We start from the raw sequence: 18,889 nt of genomic DNA on the forward strand, positions 1-18,889 counted from the left end.
TTCCACTTTTTGTGTGAATATTTGCAGATTGTGCTTTCAAGAAATTCATACATTCAAGATTATCAAAGTTATGGTGAAGGTTTGTCTGTGGTATTCTTCTGTTATCTTTTTAAAGTCATGAGATCTGTAGTGATATTTTCTTTCATTTCTGATAAGGTAAAAAATTGTCCTCCTTTTTTTCTTAGTTAGCCTGGTTAGAGAAATCAATTTTCTTAGTCTTTCTGAACTAGCTTTTGGTTTTGTCGACTTTCTTAATTCCCTGCTATCTGCTCTAATTTTAATTATTTCTTTTCTTCTGTTTACGTAGGATTTAATTGCTTCTTCTTTTGACTCTCCTAAAATGGAAGCCTAGAGTATTGATTTTATCTTTCTTCTTTTCTAATATATGTATGCAGTGCTATAAATTTCTCTCTAAAGATTGTATTCACTACATTCTACATATCTTAAGTTGTATTTTCATTTAGCTCAAGATATTTTAAATTTTTTCTTTTAGATTATCTGTGATCCCTGAGTTATTTTAAAGTGTGTTATGTGATCTCCAAATCTTTGGGAACTTTCCAGGTATCTTTGTTATTCATTTTTAGCTTAATATTGTGGCCAGAGAGTATAGATTGCATGATTTCTGTATTTTGATGTATTAAGGTGTAGTTTATATGCAAGAATTTGTTTTATCTTGGTGTGTACTCCATGTAAACTAGAGAAGAATGTGTTCTGTTGTTGGATTAAACAGTCTACAGATAGCAATTATATCCACTTGAGTCACAGTGTTCCTGAGTTCTGTTATGTCCTTACTGCCTGATAGATTGGTCCATTTCTGATAGAGGTATTGGAATACCCATAATCTATTTCCTCTTGCTCTTTTATCAGTTTCTCTTTAATACTATCTCGCTTGGCAGTATACCCAAGGACTGCCACATCTCTAGAGACTTTATCTTGTCATATTACATAAAGTTCCCCTTAGTCCTCATAATTTTCCTTGCTCTAAAGTCTGCTCTGTCTGAAATTAATAGAGCTATTTTTTTAATTTGTATTAGCATGGAATATCTTTCTCTTTTATCTATACATTCTTTGTTTACTTGGTGTGAATGACATTACTTCAAGTGATAAATATTTCATTTCTTTTCCGTATACATAAAACTTGAATCTAAAATGAATGCTGCAAATGTGAATGTTTAAGAACGTTATGAAGTTACAGACAAAATTTGTCTAGCAATCTTCCCAGCATCTTAGAGGAAAAAAAAAAAGTTGATAAAAACGCAAGGAGCAGAAGGGGGCAGTAAAACTCAACAGAATGCTCTGGAAGATTTTTAAAAATTCTTTATTTCCCCTTCATACTGAAAGTTTCCCAACAAATTTGAGATCAAAAAAAAAGGAGTCATACACAATAGACACATACATGTGCCTAAAACTATATACAAAAACGCTACATATATACAAAATTGAGAGCTATAATTTTTAGATAATAAAACCTTACTGTGTGGTGCATAATAATCATTATGCTTTTCCATATAAAATATGTTTAGCCACCTTGATTTGATTTGAGATATTTGATATGTCTTTGTGACCAGCATCTCAAAATGGACCTATTCGTTTTATTTTGTCATGTCATACTTGTTAAAATTATTTAATTAATTAGATAATGACCTTTTCTTTTTTTTCCCCCTTAGCCCATATTTGTACTTCCTTTCAAAACTGTTCTTGTCCTTAAAGTCTTGGTTTCTCCTTAAACTTTTTTTTTAGTACAGCAGGATGGGGGGTGTTGGGGAGGCTATGGGGTTTGAACCCAGAGGCAATTTACCACTGAACTACATCCCTAGCCTTTTATTTTTCATTTTAAGAGAAGTTCTGGCTGTTACTCAGGGCCTGGCTAAATTGCTGAGACTGGCCTTGAATTTGTGATCCTCCTGCCTCAGGCTCCGCAGCTCCTGGGATATCAGGAGTGCCTCACCCCAGGGGCAGGGAATGACATCTAACTCCAGCTAAAATTGGTAGCTCTAAAACTTAAAATTTTAGTAGCTGCTATTCATTTAAAATGAAGCAGAAAATAGGAATTAGTGAAAGGAATTATTTAGAAAATGTTCTGGGCACTAGTTGAAATTTCATATAGGAATCAGTGCAGTAAATAAATGGAGTGGCACAATGTGGAGCTTAAATATGACAGGAAGAGGACAAAGGTTTTCTGGATGAGACGGGATTTTAGTCATTTGTGTCTCATAGTAGCATCAGACAATGTGTACATTAAGCAAAATGGTAAAACAACAAAAAAAATTTTCCTTGCCTTTTTTTTTTTTTTTTTTTTTCTGTAAGACAAATTGACGGATCTGGCATAGTTTGGATTTCAGGTTTTTTCATCTTTTTCTACTCACGCTTAGAAAGTAGGGCTTAACTGAATTTGTTGTTCTCTACTTCTTTGCTCCTGCTATTTGTGTTTTTGGCTTTTTTAATGTTTCAAACTCATAGATCTCTCTTTGGCCACCACCCAAGATAAATAGTACGGAAAACAAAGGGAAATAAAATTCAAAACTCTCAAATTTTCATCCAATTAATTGTCACAACTCAACATATTGGAAAAGTGGCCAGAAAAAAAAAAAAATACAAAAGTGTAAACTTTATCAATTTAATTCCTTTTATTGGTGTCTGCTCTCAAAGGCTGGTTACCGAAATGGTGAGAACCACTGCGGGAGGGGTGAAAAACTGCCTTCAAGCACATGCTTCCGGGCCCTTAGCACTCCTGCAAATTTGGGGCATAACTGTTTCCATTATCCATTAGAAGGCAGGAAATGTTATACTGGTGATCCCTGGAGCTCATGTTAACGATTTACACAGCAATTGCTTAGGAGGAGTGAAAATTTTACCCTTTCTCCCCTCTTTTCAAGAAGCAAAGGGTGGGGTACAGAGAACGCTTATTTTAAAAGAAATTTAGGTACAAATTAGAGCTGTGGACACTGAGTCTTGCGATTACATTTTATTCAACATAATAAAAAATAAAAAGGTACGTTATGAATGTGCTCCACAAACCAGAGGTTAAGCGCCGTCTGTAAGTGACATAAGACAGGTCATCCCTTCTTAGACTAACTCGCCCCAGGCTGTCCCCACTGCGACAGCCTCGCAAAGACTGGAGACCTCGACAGGGGGCGGCGGCGCGTGACGGGATTCCCTGCGCTCTGGGGCTTCGGCGCACGGGTTCCCCAGGGGAAGCTGCGTCCTGCTCTGGCTCGGGCATCCCGTCCAAGGCCAATGGTCTGGGCACCGCTCTGGGAAGCGCTCAGTCCAAGACCGGAAAGAAGGAAAGGAATGTGGCCCACACCCGGGGGGCCGAGGACGCCAGCGAGATGGAAAGAATCTAGGACGAGAGGGGACAGTTCGCTTTGCACCCACCTTGGGGCGGTGGAGGGGCAGCTCCGCGGATTTCCGATCTTTTCATGTGCGTGAGTAAAAGCCCAGCCTCCACCCGGGTTTACGCAACTTAAATTTTAAGTGCAGAGGGGAAAACACTGGTGAGGAGGTGGGAGTAAGGGAAGGCGGCGGGAAGTCTGACGTCACGTGGGCTTGGTTGGCAGGCATAAAAGGAAGGTCCTCTCCACCGGCATTCAGTTGTCAAACGACTTGAGCCTTGAGCGTCGGTACTCCCAGGAACTCAGCCGCTGCGCCTCCCCGAGGGCCACCGCCAAAAGCTGCAGACCAGACCGCCGCGCTCCGCCCCGCGCTCCGCCCGCCGCCGCCGCGATGCTCCTGTGCGCTCTGCTGCTCAGCGCCGCCCTGGCGCTCGGCCACGCAGGTGAGTACCCCGCGCAGCGCCCGCACCCAGGCTGCTACCGCTCAGGCCTCGCCCCATCCCCGCACGCCCACTCCTGAACAGACCGGCTGGGTGACTTTGAGCTCGTCCAAAAGATCTGGAGGGTATCCCGTTTTGCCACCCGGTCTGATCCCGTGGACCAGTTACTTAACTCTCACCTCACCTGCTGGATTGGAACAGCGATCCTAATTTGCAGGTTGTCATTCTAAGACAGACTCTGATGGATACGTGTGAAATGTATGTGCGTGGCACCTTTTGTGACCAAATAGTGGTCATTGTAGGTTTTGGTTGTCGCTTTTGTTTTCTGTTTTGTTTTGTTTCCGTTTTTAACCAGGGATGATTGCTCCCAGGGCAGCTTAACCACTGAGCCACATCAAATCCCCCGGCTTCTTTTTTTTTAAATTTTAATTAATTAATTAATTAATTAATTAATTAATTAATTAATTAATTAATTAATTTTTTGAGGCAGGGTCCCGCTAAATTGCTAAGGCTATTTAGAATTTGAATTCCTCCTTCCTCAGCCTCTGGAGCCCCTGGGGTTACAGGTGCGCACCACTGCACCGCAGGAAGGGCCAACTCATTGTTTCAATACTCTCATCAGTGCTTTCCAGCCCTAGGGAAGCTCAGATTATGTTTTTAAAATAAGCAAAATATTTGAAAAATAAAAGCTGTTTTGACTTTGAAACGTTTCCTAAATTTGAATTAACTTAGCTAGGCGTATCCTAGAGGGTCAGGAGGCTGAGGCAGGATGCTCGCAAGTTCAAAGCCATTAGCGAGGTTGTAAGCAACTTAGTGAGACCCTGTCTCAAAATAAAAACAGGCTGGGGAGGTGGCTCAGTGGTAAGCATCCCCGGGTTCCATCCATGGTACTACTACTACTAATTAATGTACTAGATCCAATCAATTTGAAAGTGCTGTTTTAACTTTTTAAAAAAACTAATTTGAAAGTCTAAAAGGTTAATATAAAACACCTTAGTAATGTGAATTATCAAGTTGAGTAGTCTATTATACTCTTACTTAGCATAATAAATTAGTATTTCTAGCATAACCATTCTATGAGGAGGGTTTAAAAATTGTATTCCATGATTTTTTATTTCTTGAATTTATTAATGCAAAGATACCCCATAGTTAAAAAATGAAACATTTTAGTCAAAATTAAGACACTGAAGAATGATTTCTGTTCTGTTGTTCTTACTTTTGTATTATAGCAAATCCTTGCTGTTCCAACCCATGCCAAAACCAAGGTGTATGTATGAGCACAGGATTTGACCAGTATAAGTGCGACTGCACCCGGACAGGATTCTACGGTGAAAATTGTTCAACACGTAAGTTTGCTCTTGCTTCTTTATTTGGATTGGGGTTACAGACAGAAATCTTATAGGTTCATATCTTATGATAAGCCTCATTTCTCCCTCCTTTTTGCTCTCTTCTCACAGCTGAACTTTTGACAAGAATAAAGCTACTTCTGAAGCCCACTCCAAACACAGTGCACTACATACTTACCCACTTCAAGGGGGTCTGGAACATTATCAATAACATTCCCTTTCTGCGAAATTCAATCATGAAATATGTGCTGACGTGTAAGTACAAGTCTCTTTCTAAGATTTTCAGCTTCCTCAAAGAAAAATATACTTTATAATAATGTAGATTACTGTCATGTATAACTAATTAGAACAAATTAAAATATAATAATGTAGACTACTAAGTCCAATCTAATAACGTATTTCCAACCTTGTCAAAATGACTTTAAATGTAACTTTTCAGTTCGTCTTCTTTAAGGCCAGAAATATTGATATTTAGTCCCATCTAGTTTATACGGTTCTGTCCTATAGTGGGTTCTACTCAGAAGCCTGCATCCCCTTAACTTTTACTGTTTTGACCAGTTTGCAAGGAAGTATGGTTCGCTTGTTTATTGGATGTACATAGGACATAGAAGTGTTCTGAATATTCACATAGGAGGTTAATTTGGATTTGGTTCAGAAAGAAAATTTTCCATAATTCTAAAGTAGTGCCATGCACAACTATTCCTGTTATAGGCCTCTTGAGCAGAGAGTTGAAATCTACTGGCGAAATAAAGATTGCCAGAGCGTAATACTCTGTGTAAAGCGTGTGTACATGGAAAGAATCATTTTTATAATAACTTGTTGGAACTGAATTCAATCTCTGTACTACTTTCCACATTTTGCAACAAAAATGAACATTGATTTGTTGTGCATGTGGGGACCAATAAAACAGTTTTTTTCCTTAACTTTCAGCCAGATCACATTTGATTGACAGTCCACCAACTTATAATGTGCACTACGGCTACAAAAACTGGGAGGCCTTCTCGAATCTCTCCTACTATACCAGAGCCCTTCCTCCTGTGGCAGATGATTGCCCAACGCCCATGGGTGTGAAAGGTGGGTGAGAAGAAATGGTTATGGATGCATTAATCATAGACTTGGGTTGCTACCTAGAAAATTTAAACTTCCATTTATTAACAACAGATAGTTTTTTCCCTTTATGTGGCTACCCATAGAACTTTTAAAAAAAAATATGAATCTGTATAAACTTAAAATTAAATGAGCATTTTGGTATAATGTCCTAATTTTAAATTGTTATTAAAATCAAATTAATGCTAATTAAAGTAGAGAAAATTATTTAAGAAGTTGTTCCCCAATATCTTAGAATGTTCCTTGATACTAGGGTCCTCTTGACAATTGGATGTACCCTGTAAGTGATGAATGTCTTCAAAGTGACAGTCATTGTCTTCCTTTAAGATGCAGATGGATTTTTATCTTAGCTGTATTCATTTTTCAGGGAAGAAGGAGCTTCCTGATTCTAAAGTAGTTCTAGAAAAAGTTCTTCTAAGAAGAAAGTTCATCCCTGACCCCCAAGGCACGAACATGATGTTTGCTTTCTTTGCCCAGCACTTCACCCATCAGTTTTTCAAGACAGATCAAAAGCGAGGGCCAGCTTTCACCACAGGACTGGGCCACGGGGTAAGATGGAGTTAACTCAGAATTGTAGCAGATAATACTGATAATACTGACATTTTTACCATATCAAGTTATTCACCCTCATTTTATAAAAAGTCTATAAAAACCTTAATAGAGTTTTCTATTCCATTTTACTTTACTGGTGTAGTGAAAGTATATACTCAGACACACACATACAAAAATGGACTTTTTAATTTGCAGTTTATTCTTACATATTTTCAGATTTTAGCCCTGCCAAATGTCATGTCTTCTAAAACAAGAATTTTGTATCAGTTTACTTTCTAGGAAATTTTTTCTGCAGTGCTAGGGATGGAACCCAGGGGTTTGTGCTTGATAGTAAACAGGCACTCTACCACCTAGATTCAACCCCAGCCCTCGTTTTCAATGTTATTTTTAGAAATACCATATGATTATAGTGAAGCATATAACATTCTTAAGGTCAATATGGGGTACTAATACCTTTAAACATAAGACACGGGCTGGTAGCTTTAGTGGATAAATAAATTTAATATTTTGTGATTATGAAAAATTTGCTTTATTGAAATTTTAAAGATAATTAAATGGTCAAATTATTTAATGATAAATTATATTAAAGTTATATAAGATTGTTAAACAGCAGCAAATTGAAAATTTTCCATAATTTTCTAGGTGGACCTAAGTCATATTTATGGTGAAACTCTAGATAGACAGCATAAGCTACGTCTCTTCAAGGATGGAAAACTGAAATATCAGGTATGTGCCCTTTGACTACTAAGATGGTTATGACTCACCACCAACACTTCTATTTTAAAATCTCTAGTGATAAAAAAATAAGTTTTAAAACTCTTATTAATGTTCATTCTTGTTTGCAGGTGATTGGTGGAGAGGTGTATCCTCCCACAGTCAAAGACACGCAGGTGGAGATGATATACCCGCCTCACATCCCTGAACACCTGCGTTTTGCTGTGGGGCAGGAGGTCTTCGGGCTGGTGCCTGGTCTGATGATGTATGCCACAATCTGGCTGCGAGAACATAACCGAGTGTGCGATGTGCTTAAAGAAGAACATCCAGAGTGGGATGATGAGCGATTGTTCCAGACAAGCAGGCTAATATTGATAGGTGAGCAAGAGAAAATGATCTCACTAGTAAGAGTAACTAGTTATTCTGGGGAAGAGTAACTAGTTTATTTTTACATTTGCCATGGGGCAGGAGTAATTCCAAAGGAATGTTGTAAATGGAAAAACACACACTGTTAATTGCATACATTGAGCATGCTTGTTAATATAACTACCTTTGATTTTTTTTAATTTTTTATTTTTTTTTACCTTTTTTTACCTTTGATTTAATATTAATAAAAAAGCGAAGAATAGCGAATTAACAATTACTTATCAGTTGCTTAAAAGTTTGTGAGCAGAAAGAGTTAAGGTTTTTAATTCTTTGTTTTGCGCAAATAGGGGAGACCATTAAGATAGTGATTGAAGACTACGTCCAGCACTTGAGCGGCTATCACTTCAAACTGAAATTTGACCCAGAGCTACTTTTCAACCAGCAATTCCAGTACCAAAACCGTATTGCTTCTGAGTTTAACACACTCTATCACTGGCATCCCCTACTGCCTGACACCTTTCAGATTGATGACCAGGAGTACAACTATCAACAGTTTCTCTACAACAACTCTATATTACTGGAACATGGACTTACCCAGTTTGTGGAGTCATTCACCAGACAAATTGCAGGCAGGGTAAGCATTACTGAAAAACAAAAGCATGGTCAGTGACTTTAGAATTTCTGCCACCTAAATTATTTTTCTTGAAGTTAGTAAAGGAATAATCAATTATTTTACTACTAAAATTATTTTCTTCAAATAAGAAGCCTGAATTTGACATCTAAAGCTTTAGCATACAGTTGTCAAGAAATTAATAATACATACCCACACCTTAAAAATATCTTCAAACCTTTATATAATCTTACTGATTATAAAAAAATAAATATGACTTGAATATCAGCTTCCTTTGTATAACTTTAAAAGGCAAATTAGTTCTAGACTACTGTCCCTTTGAATCTTGAGCATAGCTGCTATCAAAATGTATATAAGCATCTTTCCAAGAGATAAAAATAGTTTATTTCACTTATCTACTCTCTACCTAAAGAACACTTTTAAAGCAAAAGGAGTAAATATGCCTAAAAATGTTTGATAATTTAATTCATTTTGCACAGGTTGCTGGTGGTAGGAATGTTCCATCTGCAGTACAAACAGTGGCAAAGGCCTCAATTGACCATAGCAGACAGATGAAATACCAGTCTCTCAATGAGTACCGCAAACGCTTCAACCTGAAGCCCTACAGATCATTTGAAGAACTTACAGGTAAACAATTTTCTAGACTCTTAAAAGAATCAAGGGTCTCTGGAAACAACAGGGGAGTTGAAAGCAAACTGAACGGGTGAAATTCTTCAAGTTTTACATTGGGTCTATTTCTCTCTTCTTCACTCTCCCAGGAGAGAAGGACATGGCCGCAGAGTTAGAAGCCCTCTATGGTGACATTGACGCCATGGAGCTGTATCCTGCCCTCCTGGTGGAAAAGCCTCGTCCAGACGCCATCTTTGGTGAGACCATGGTGGAACTCGGGGCACCGTTCTCCTTGAAAGGACTTTTGGGGAATCCTATATGTTCTCCTCACTACTGGAAGCCGAGCACTTTTGGAGGAGAAGTGGGCTTTAAGATCATCAACACTGCTTCAATTCAGTCCCTCATCTGCCGCAATGTGAAGGGCTGCCCCTTGGTCACATTCAGTGTTCAGGACCCACAGCTTACCAAGACAGTCACCATTAATGCAAGTGCTTCTCACTCCAGACTAGAGGACCTCAACCCCACAGTACTACTGAAAGGGCGCGCAACAGAACTGTAGAAGTCTATTGATCATATTTATTTATTTATGGACCATTCCTTTTAACTTAATTATTTAATATTTATATTAAACGCCTTATGTTACTTTACATCTTCTGTAGCAGAAGGCGGCAGTACTCTTATTACAGAGGAAGGGGTCACACTGGTGGAAATTTCTGTGTCACTACCTTAAAAAGATGTGTTTTCTTCAACTTAAAGGGGGAAACAATTCATTCTTGTAGAAAACAATGGGAAGTGACTTTTGACACTTTTTTACTTGAATTTCAATGTGTATCATGTTTTAATAAGAACTAAAGCCAAGGTGTTTGAACACTTAACACAAGATAACAATGCTGCAGGTTTCTACACTGCCTTATTTTCGGTCTGTCTTCCGTGCTGCATTAGAGAATTGAGGGTTGTGGAATTTTAAAGAACTTTTGGATATTAATCTGTCATCAAAGAAACAAAAAGGGTACAAGTGCATTTTTAGATGAATATTTAAAACAGACATTACAGTCATTTCATGTCTTTTTAAAGCAGCCTTGAAATGATAATTTGAATCTAAACCCATGGGCAGAATCCCTTCTAATGGTTCATTTGCTAAATTTGTTAAACTTGTATCCATATCAATAGAAGAAGCCATCAGATTTAAATCTCCAAAAGAAAATTATAGTTACTGGTTAAAATATTGTGTGAGAGATTTTACTTCTTCACTAGGAGTAAAAATCTAATATGACCGCTGCAACCTCCTTTTAAATCAAAATGCTAAATGTATCAGGTTTTGGTTTTTCACTAGGAGCGAAAGTTTATTTACTGTGACTATTACAACTTCATTTTAAATCAAAATACCATTTGTTAAGTTGGTCGAGTCACTCCAGTTCCATCTTAAAATAATATTTTATAAAGAGATTCTAGGATGTGTTTATATGAACAATAGCATATTAAATCTATAGCAGAAAGATTATATATTTAAAATAAGCAATAACATCTGGGCATGATGGTACACACCTGTAATCTCAGGACTTGGGAGACTGAGGCAAAGGATCTAGGCCAAACTGAGCAATTTAGTGAGACCCTGTCTCAAGTTACAAGACAAAAAGGGCTGGGGGTGACACTTAGTGGTAGAGTATCCCTAAATTCAATCCCCAATACCACAAATAAATAAATTGATTAAATTTAATAACCAATAAAAAGGAAGATCAAATTCAAATTTAAATTTGGGTTTAAACTTTTGAAGGAGAATTTATTCTGTCCTTCTATACTACAGAGCTGGTACTCAACAGATTTTGCTTTGAGGTTAATGAAGTGCCAAGCTGGACTTGGACAATGATCTATTTTCTTAGGTTTTCTTTGCACAGTGTGATTAAGCAGTGGATATCACAGTACAAAATGTAGTAGCCTCATCAAAATCCTCTTCAAAATATTTAGATCCAATTCACACATTGATTTTATCAGAATCTCAATAAGTCAGTTAAATATGGGCATTTGAATCAAGACTGGCTCTGCATGCTGGTCCTTAGATTTTTTTTTTTTTTTTTTTTTTTTTTCTGGTAGCCACTCTATTAAAAGTAACTTCTCTGATTCTTTTTTCTTCTATTTTGTTTTCCTAGTTTTTCAGATCAGAGATCTTCTATCTTTGAACTCTAATATTTTCTTACTTGAACTTTTGCACATTTCAGGAAAACCTCAGCTCAGGACTACTACTTAGCTGCTCTTGGTAGGAATAAAAGAAAAGAGTCTTGTTATTTATAATTTTAACCATCTGTAACCAAGAACCCTGCAAAGAGGGTAGTACCTTAGAACTGTAAGGCATTCTCCACAGGAAGGAAGTTATTTTTCTGTTCTAATGAATGTCTTTTCTTTTTTAAAAATAAAAAAACCAGTAAGTAGTTTTGAGCATTAATAGTAAAAGTAATAATGATGACAACAATATTTTTCCACATCTCAGTGTCAGCTGACATTTTATGGTACTGTATATTAATTTATTGAGGATTATTATTTATGTTTAATTAGAATGTTATTATTATCAACTGTTTAAGGCTGCCGTTATTTGATGTTTTTCATTATGTCAGAATCAATATATTATTTTGTGATTACCTCTCTGAATTTTATAAATGATTGGATTTAAGTAATATTTGTGAGTACATTTTCAGGAACCTAACTCTGGTATATTAAGATATTTAAGGTTAGAACTTCTGTCTTTAGGGTTTATGTATACATCAAACCACAGAAAACATTGCCTCATTAATTTGAATATGCCAAAAAGATGGGTCTTTTATACAATTTTGAAGGAACTGTGGTTGCCTCATTAAACCATTCAACCATTATTTATTGAAGATATTCTGTACAAAGAACAGTGGTTTCAGTATTTTTAAATCAAGCACCAATTACAGCTAGCATCAATATTTGTGTAAATAACTGAAAAAAAAAGTGTCTCTTAGGAAAGAAAAATAAATGTCATTAAAGAGAAATCACTCAGGAAAAATTTTTAGGATTTTTTTGCTTAAAACATTTTGAGGATATTCGTCTTTGAAAAGCTTATAAACTGCTAACTTCTGGGATTTGGGTTTTTGTTTTTGTTTTTGTTTTTGTTTTGTAGGGGGACAAACCAACTTGATTATTAACTAACATCAACCTGCTGATTGTACCTGAAAATTAAGAGTTGTATGTGAATGTTTAAGTGCCTTAGACAAACATGTATTTAAGTTAAGTTATGTAAACTATGTCTTGAGACAAATGACTGTTTATTTTTGTACTATTTAAGAACAGAAAATCTTTTCTGAAAATAAAATTTGACTGTTTCTGTACCTTTGTATAGCACATGATTTTTCTAAAGCCCGATGCTTCATCGTTGTCTTGTGCTTTATTGGAAACTCGCTGGCCCTTACTGAGTGGTTCTGTCCTCAGTCACGTAGAGGCCCCTAGAGTCATGATTTATTTTGTCTTATTCATCGAAAACCTGTGTTGAAATGTGCTTTGTGCTGTTGGAGGAAAGCAACAAGTATGTTTTCATTGCATATTCTAGAAGAGGAAAACAAAAGCCACAAAAGGCAAAGAATAAGACAAATGTTACCAAGGAGATGCAAAATAAAAAGGAAATTCAAAAAGGAAGAGATTAGACTCCATTGGGCAAAACGTTGATATCCTGCACTGTAGCTTCCTTTGCGCTCTTACTTTTGATGTCTTGGTGGTTTCAATATCTAGATGGACCACATGTTTAAAATCTTACCCGGCCTCTCTTCCCTGGCCTCCTCCATCCTATCGAGGCCTCCTCCCACCCCAATTTTCCACAGTCACATATACTTTGATCCTATCATTTCATTACACACCACCCCAAAATCTTCATTACTACCAACTCTTCCAGCTCACCTACTATCACACTCACACTCTGACATCTAAGTCACCGATTTCACTGAAGCTACAAATCCATCAACTTCTCCGCTTCATTATTTATGACCCTTTTCATCTCTTCATTTCCTTCCTTGTACATCTCAGATTCCACTGCTCCCTGTTGACTCCCCCTCTGTTGCACTTCATTGGCACAATTTGCTAAATTTTAGCCACTGTTCTTAAGTTTCTTATTTGACTTCTCAGTAGTGGTACTTGGGATTGAACCCAGGGGTGTTTAACCACAGAGCCACATCCCCAGTCCTTTTTATAGTTTATTTTGAGACAGGGTCTCACTGAGTTGCTTACAGTCTTGCTAAGTTGCTGAGCCTGGCTTTGAACTTGCAAGCAAGCCTCCTGCCTTAGCCCCTCGAGTCACTGGGATCACAGGGGTGCGCCACCGCATTCATCTCCAAATGTCTACTTTTTATGGATTTTTTTTCTTGGTTTCATGATGTGATGTTTTCCTGGTCTTCCTCCACCTTCACAGAGTGCTACTGCTCGGTCATGTTTGTCTGGTTTGGTTTTAAGCTCGAACTCTACTACAAGTTGAAGTGCCTGGCTCCCTTTCTACTTTGCATTCTTCCAGATTAATCACATCCAAGTTCATAACCTAAAATAATAATCACTCCCATATTTAAGTCTCCAGGACCAATGTCTAACTGTGCATGGACAGCTTCTTCACTTGAATTCATAAATTTAATCGCTTTGTTTTACATCTCTGCCTTTCCAGACCATATTCTCCAAATAATAATTATCCAAAGCTGAAGATCCCACGATCTCCTCGTTTTTAAGCAAAAGACTTTCTTCCCTGCCATGGCCAATCCAGCAGCAGCAGCAATCCTGTTGACTATAGCCTACAAGCAAATCCTAAATTTATCATTTTTTCTCCAGTTCCACTACTATCAACCTAGTTAGTTTGTAGTCTCTTAATCAGTGCTCTCTCAACTATTCTCTGTCCAAAACCTTCCCCTTTAGTAGTGGGACTATTCTTCTTGGGTGATTTTTATTTCTGATTTTGTTTTTCACTGTACTATGGATAGAACTCAGAGGCACTATACCACCGACCTACATCCCAGTCCTTATTATTTTTTATTTTGACACAGTATCTCACTAAGTTGCTAAGACTGGCCTCAAATTTGCAATCCTCCTGCCTCAGCTTCCAGAATCATTGGGATTATAAGCATGCACCACAATGCCTGGCAAGCATAATCTTTTTTAAACAGAAATCAGATCTTGGCTCTTCTATGTTTAAAAATCTTCCAGTGGCTTCCTACTACACAAAAGACAAGGATAAACTTCTCTGATCATAGTAGAATCTCAGTAATCAATCCCCTGTCTACATATCTGATCTCATCTACTTTGATTCCCTATCTGCCTTAGTTCATTTCTGTTGCTGTAACAGAATTCCTGAGACTGGGTCATTTGGTTCTTGGTTCTGGAGGCTGAGACATCCAAAACCATGTCACTGGTATTTATCTGGCTTCTGGTGAGTAACTCACACTATGTCAACTCGTGGAACAGTAGAAGGGTGAGGGGGCTTGTGCAAAAAGACAGGGGTATGTCCCAAAACCAAACTCAATCTTGGAGGGGAGTCTGAATTAACCCCCTCATGGGGGTAGAGACCCATGATCCAAAAACCTCTTCAGAGGCTCCACTGTCTCTCGATATGGTTATATTGGCAATTAATTTTCAACTCAAGTTTTGTAAATGAGAAAGCACCTCCAAGCCCCAGGACCACCTTGATCCTTATTCTTGTCACATTGCCTTCCTTGTGATTTGCTCACTAGCATCCATTCTCAAGATGTTGCCCCCACCCAGAAATTTGTTTTTCTGCCTGCTTTTACCTGGCTATATCCTTCTCAGCATTGAAATCTCAGTTCCAAGTTCCTCTCCAGACAGGCCTTCTCCAGTCACCCCAAACTAAAGCAGCTACGAAGGCCGTGTCCCTTCATACCGTGTCTTTCTATCTGATGCTCCTTGTTTTGTGTTTACTTTCTCTACCTCCCCTCTGGAAATTTATGCCCACGAAAGCAAGGACCTCACCTGTATTGTTCGCTTTCAGCACAGGGCCTGACATTCAAAAAATACGTGACTGATGAATAAGAAGGGCTTCGAGAAAGCAATAGAGGATGTGGAAACTCTTGAAGAAAGAGTAAGCTCTTAGACAGCAGAGATAGCCACTCTGAGAAAGCTTGGCAGTTTCTTTAACAACTAAAAATTTTTTCACTTTTCTCCTGATGCTCTTCACAAAGTTAATCTCAGATTTTCTGGCTAAAAAGAACACAAATGTTATCTGGAGTCCTGGATGTCAGAGGAAAGTGGGTCATAGGCGCTAAAATGGGGTGTCAGCAGGGCTGACACAGCAGAGCTGTTTCCTCTGAAGGCTTTCGAGGAGCTTCTTCCTTGTCTTTTCCAGCTTCTAGAGGTTTCCTTCATTCCTTGGATCACAGTCCCTTGTTCCTTTTTCTAAGCCAACAGGACAGGATCTTCCAATGTCTCTTGCCTCCCTCTCATTAGGAACCTTCTGATTATCCTGGGCTCAGGCAGATAATCCAGGAAAATCTACCTGCCATGGGAGAGTTTTCATGTCGTAGAGATAAAGGCATGATATCTTATTTTGCTTACCACACCACACAATCCTGTTTGTATTTTTGGTCACTTATCTTAGAATTATACTCTTGGGCATTCACCCTTGAAAAGTAAAAACCTATATTCATGCAAAAGCCTGTTCATGAATGTTCATAGAAGCTTTATTCATAAGAACCCAAAGCTGGAAACAACAGGAATAAGAGAGGGAGGGAGGGAGGAAAGGAGGGAGGGAGGAGAAAGAAAGAAAGAGCCAGAGAGAAAGGAGAGGGAGAAAAGAAAAAAAAAAATACTATTAATACATGTAACGACTTGGATAGAACTCAAGGGAATTATGAAAATTTTGCTAAGCAAAAAAATTTTTTGAAAGTTACATACTCATGGTAACACAAGCCTGTAATCTCAGCAACTCAGAAGGCTGAGGCAGGAGGATCACAAGTTCAAAGCCAGCCTCAACCACTTAGAGAGACTCTGTTTCAAATTAAAAAAAAAAATAAAAAGGGCTGGGGATGTGTCTCAGTGGTTAAGCACCCCTGGGTTCAGTCACTGCCCCAATCCCCAGAAAAAAGTTACACACTCTAAGAGTCCACTATATGATGTTCTTGAAATCAAATTACATGGATGGAAAAAAATTTTAGTGTTGGCAGATTAGGGATGGGGAATTAGTAGTTACAAAGGAGTAATAGGAGGGAGCCTCATCCTGGTAGAATGATAGAGGTGGTAACTACACACAGCTCTATGTGTCTGACCTAATGACCAAGGACCACATACAAAAATGTGTGTATAAATGGTAAGACCCCAGTAAGCTTTGTTGGTGGTACCAATGTCAGTTTCCTGGTTTTGATCTGTTATGATGGGCAAGATGTCAACATTGAGAGAGGTGCTGTGAAATCTGCATGGCTCCTCTCTACATATCTTTTTGCAATTTCCTGCGAATGTATAGTTATTTCAAAAGAAATAGATAAAAAAAAAAAAAAAAAAAAGAGAAAAAGAGATGCAAGGCCCTCTTTGTGTGGGGATTGGATTTGTAAGTCATTTTTGTACCATGTGTTTTCTTTAACCCTCTTCCAAAAACCACATCCCCCAACACACTCTCTCACCTAGGAGTCTGGAATCAGGATGGAGATTCTATTTAGTCTGACAGCTTTACGGTTGATCAGTAAATGCACTCTGATCAGTAAACCAACAGAGATGTCTCCACAAATGGTATCAGAGCAACTGAACACCCATATGAAAATGCATGACCTCAACACACACACATGAATTAATTCTAGATAGTTCATAGATCTACATGAAAGAGAAAGAGAGAAGGAGAGGCTAAAATTTTAAAGGTCTCAGAAAAAAAATATAATATCTTCATTAATCTGGGGTTGGCAAAGAATTTTAGATAGCACCTATAAAGTATTGACAATATAAAACTAATTAAGTGGGTGCTATGCTTTGGAGAAGGTTTGAATGTCTTCCAAAGGTTCATGTGCTGAAGGTTTGCTTCCTGGGGCAGCAGTACTGGGAAACGGTGTGGACTTTGAGAACGACCAGAGAGAGGTCCTTAGGTCACTGAGGATGCTGCCCTCAGAAGGGATTAGAATAATTCTAAAGGGGCCCATTGAGAGAGGGTTGTAGGCTCCACCCACTCTCTCTCTCAAGTTTCTCACCATCTTCTATGAGGCCCTCACCATAGCCTTCGCCATGCCATTTGGACTTCCAGCCTCCAAAACTGAGCTAAATAAACCTTTTTCCTTGATAAGATCAGCCTGTGTCAGGTATTTCACTGAGGTAACGAAAAACAGATGAATACAACGGACTTCGTAAAATTAACAAAACTACTCATCAAAAGACTACTTTAGCAAAATGAATAGACAAGTTACAGACTCGTAGAAAATAGTCTACACATACCTGACCAAGCACTTGAACATGGAATATATAAATAACCCTTCAACTCAATAGCAAAATAATAAACAAAAAAAAACCTAAGTAGGAACTTTATAAAAGAAACTTTGTGGATGTCCCATAAGTAAATACAAATTGTTCAATGTCATTAATCATCATAGAAATGCAAAATAAAACCATAGTGAAATACTACTGCACACCTAGTAGAATCTTTAAAATTTTTAAGAGATCAGCTATGATAGTTAAATTTATGTCAACAACTTGATTAAGTTACAATGCCCATTTGTTTGTTCGGACATTGGTATAGATGGTTCTATGAGGGTATTTTTGAGATATGGTTAACATTTAACTTAGTAAACTTTGAGTAAAGCCTATTCCTTTCCATAACATGGTGAGTCTCACCTAATCAGCAGAAGGCCTTATAAGGTTCCTATAAGGAGGAATTTACATAGCAAAATAGGAACCTTGTTACCCCAGTATGGATAGCCGCCCCAATCTGGGTGTCCAGACTGCTGCCCTGGTTCAGTTTTTTACTTGTTAGGTCAGAATGGTGACTTCCAAGCTCTTTGTATGTGGAACTGGGAATCAGAAGTCTAATAATTATATTTTAAGAAATTAATATTATACACTTTTTAGAGACTGAGGGCTTGAGAGTATAGGCCTTTTCCCCTGATTTTTCCAATAAAATCTGGGCATTTTTAATTTTGAAAAAGTTTCAAATCACAATTGTCCTGCAACTCCACCCTGAATTCAATGTAGTCCTTAATAATGACTCAGACTTTTGCAGAAGTTAGCCACAGCCTAACAGGAAAGGAGAGGTGAACAGTTTCAGATAAACAGTAAAAAGTTTGGTAAATCATTCTGTTTTTTAAACCAGACACAAGAACCACTTCTGGTAACCTTCACTAAACACGATAGATATTCAAAAGTGATCAGATTGCTCTCTTTATAATAATCGTTAGGGCCTTAAATTAAGTGGAATTTATTTTAATATTCCATATAAATCTGCTCGGAAAAAAATACATGGTCAAATTGCCTATGAGCTGAACTTTCCATTACCTATGGAAAGAACTTCAATGAAGAGACCACTATTTAACAAAGTTAAAGACACAGGAACCAGTGATGGTCAGTTGACATCCTAATCAATTTCTATGTAGTGTACCCATCACAGAAACCAATGCAAGAGCCTCATCCCCTGCTGTCTCAGCTTCCCCTGCCTCTGGGTCTTTGTGACTATGGACTCTTGGATGCACTCACTTGCCCTTTCATGTTCCTATTGTTCCTAGCAGGTGATGTGGCTGCATGATAGCGTGACTCTTCCCTGGCTGTACCCAAAATCTGTTCAAGATGACAGCATTCACAAAACAGGGTGGGGTACACTTTGCA

At 37.9% G+C, this 18,889-nt stretch overlaps 1 protein-coding gene across 1 annotated transcript; it reads left to right on the plus strand.

The window, feature by feature from the left end:
- The first annotated feature begins 3,570 nt into the window (after positions 1 to 3,570).
- PTGS2 (prostaglandin-endoperoxide synthase 2) lies at positions 3,571 to 12,444 on the plus strand. Its single transcript, XM_079107843.1, has 10 exons — positions 3,571 to 3,778; positions 5,005 to 5,121; positions 5,233 to 5,376; positions 6,052 to 6,195; positions 6,596 to 6,777; positions 7,423 to 7,506; positions 7,626 to 7,872; positions 8,208 to 8,494; positions 8,971 to 9,118; positions 9,250 to 12,444. Exons 1-10 carry the CDS (start codon positions 3,727 to 3,729, stop codon positions 9,657 to 9,659), a joined length of 1,815 nt encoding a protein of 604 aa, XP_078963969.1. The 5' UTR covers positions 3,571 to 3,726; the 3' UTR covers positions 9,660 to 12,444.
- The last annotated feature ends 6,445 nt before the right edge of the window (positions 12,445 to 18,889 follow it).

This window comes from Sciurus vulgaris (genome assembly GCF_902686455.1).
Source record: "Sciurus vulgaris genome assembly, chromosome: 12".
Taxonomy (NCBI): domain Eukaryota; kingdom Metazoa; phylum Chordata; class Mammalia; order Rodentia; family Sciuridae; genus Sciurus; species Sciurus vulgaris.

What these genes read in the sequence shown, in the direction of transcription:
- PTGS2 (XM_079107843.1), top strand. Translation starts at nt 3,727, where the DNA reads ATGCTCCTGTGCGCTCTGCTGCTCAGCGCCGCCCTGGCGCTCGGCCAC. An exon ending in CCTGGCGCTCGGCCACGCAG is followed by an intron (nt 3,779 to 5,004) that starts GTGAGTACCCCG and finishes TTTGTATTATAG; the next exon opens with CAAATCCTTGCTGTTCCAAC. An exon ending in CCACAGGACTGGGCCACGGG is followed by an intron (nt 6,778 to 7,422) that starts GTAAGATGGAGT and finishes ATAATTTTCTAG; the next exon opens with GTGGACCTAAGTCATATTTA.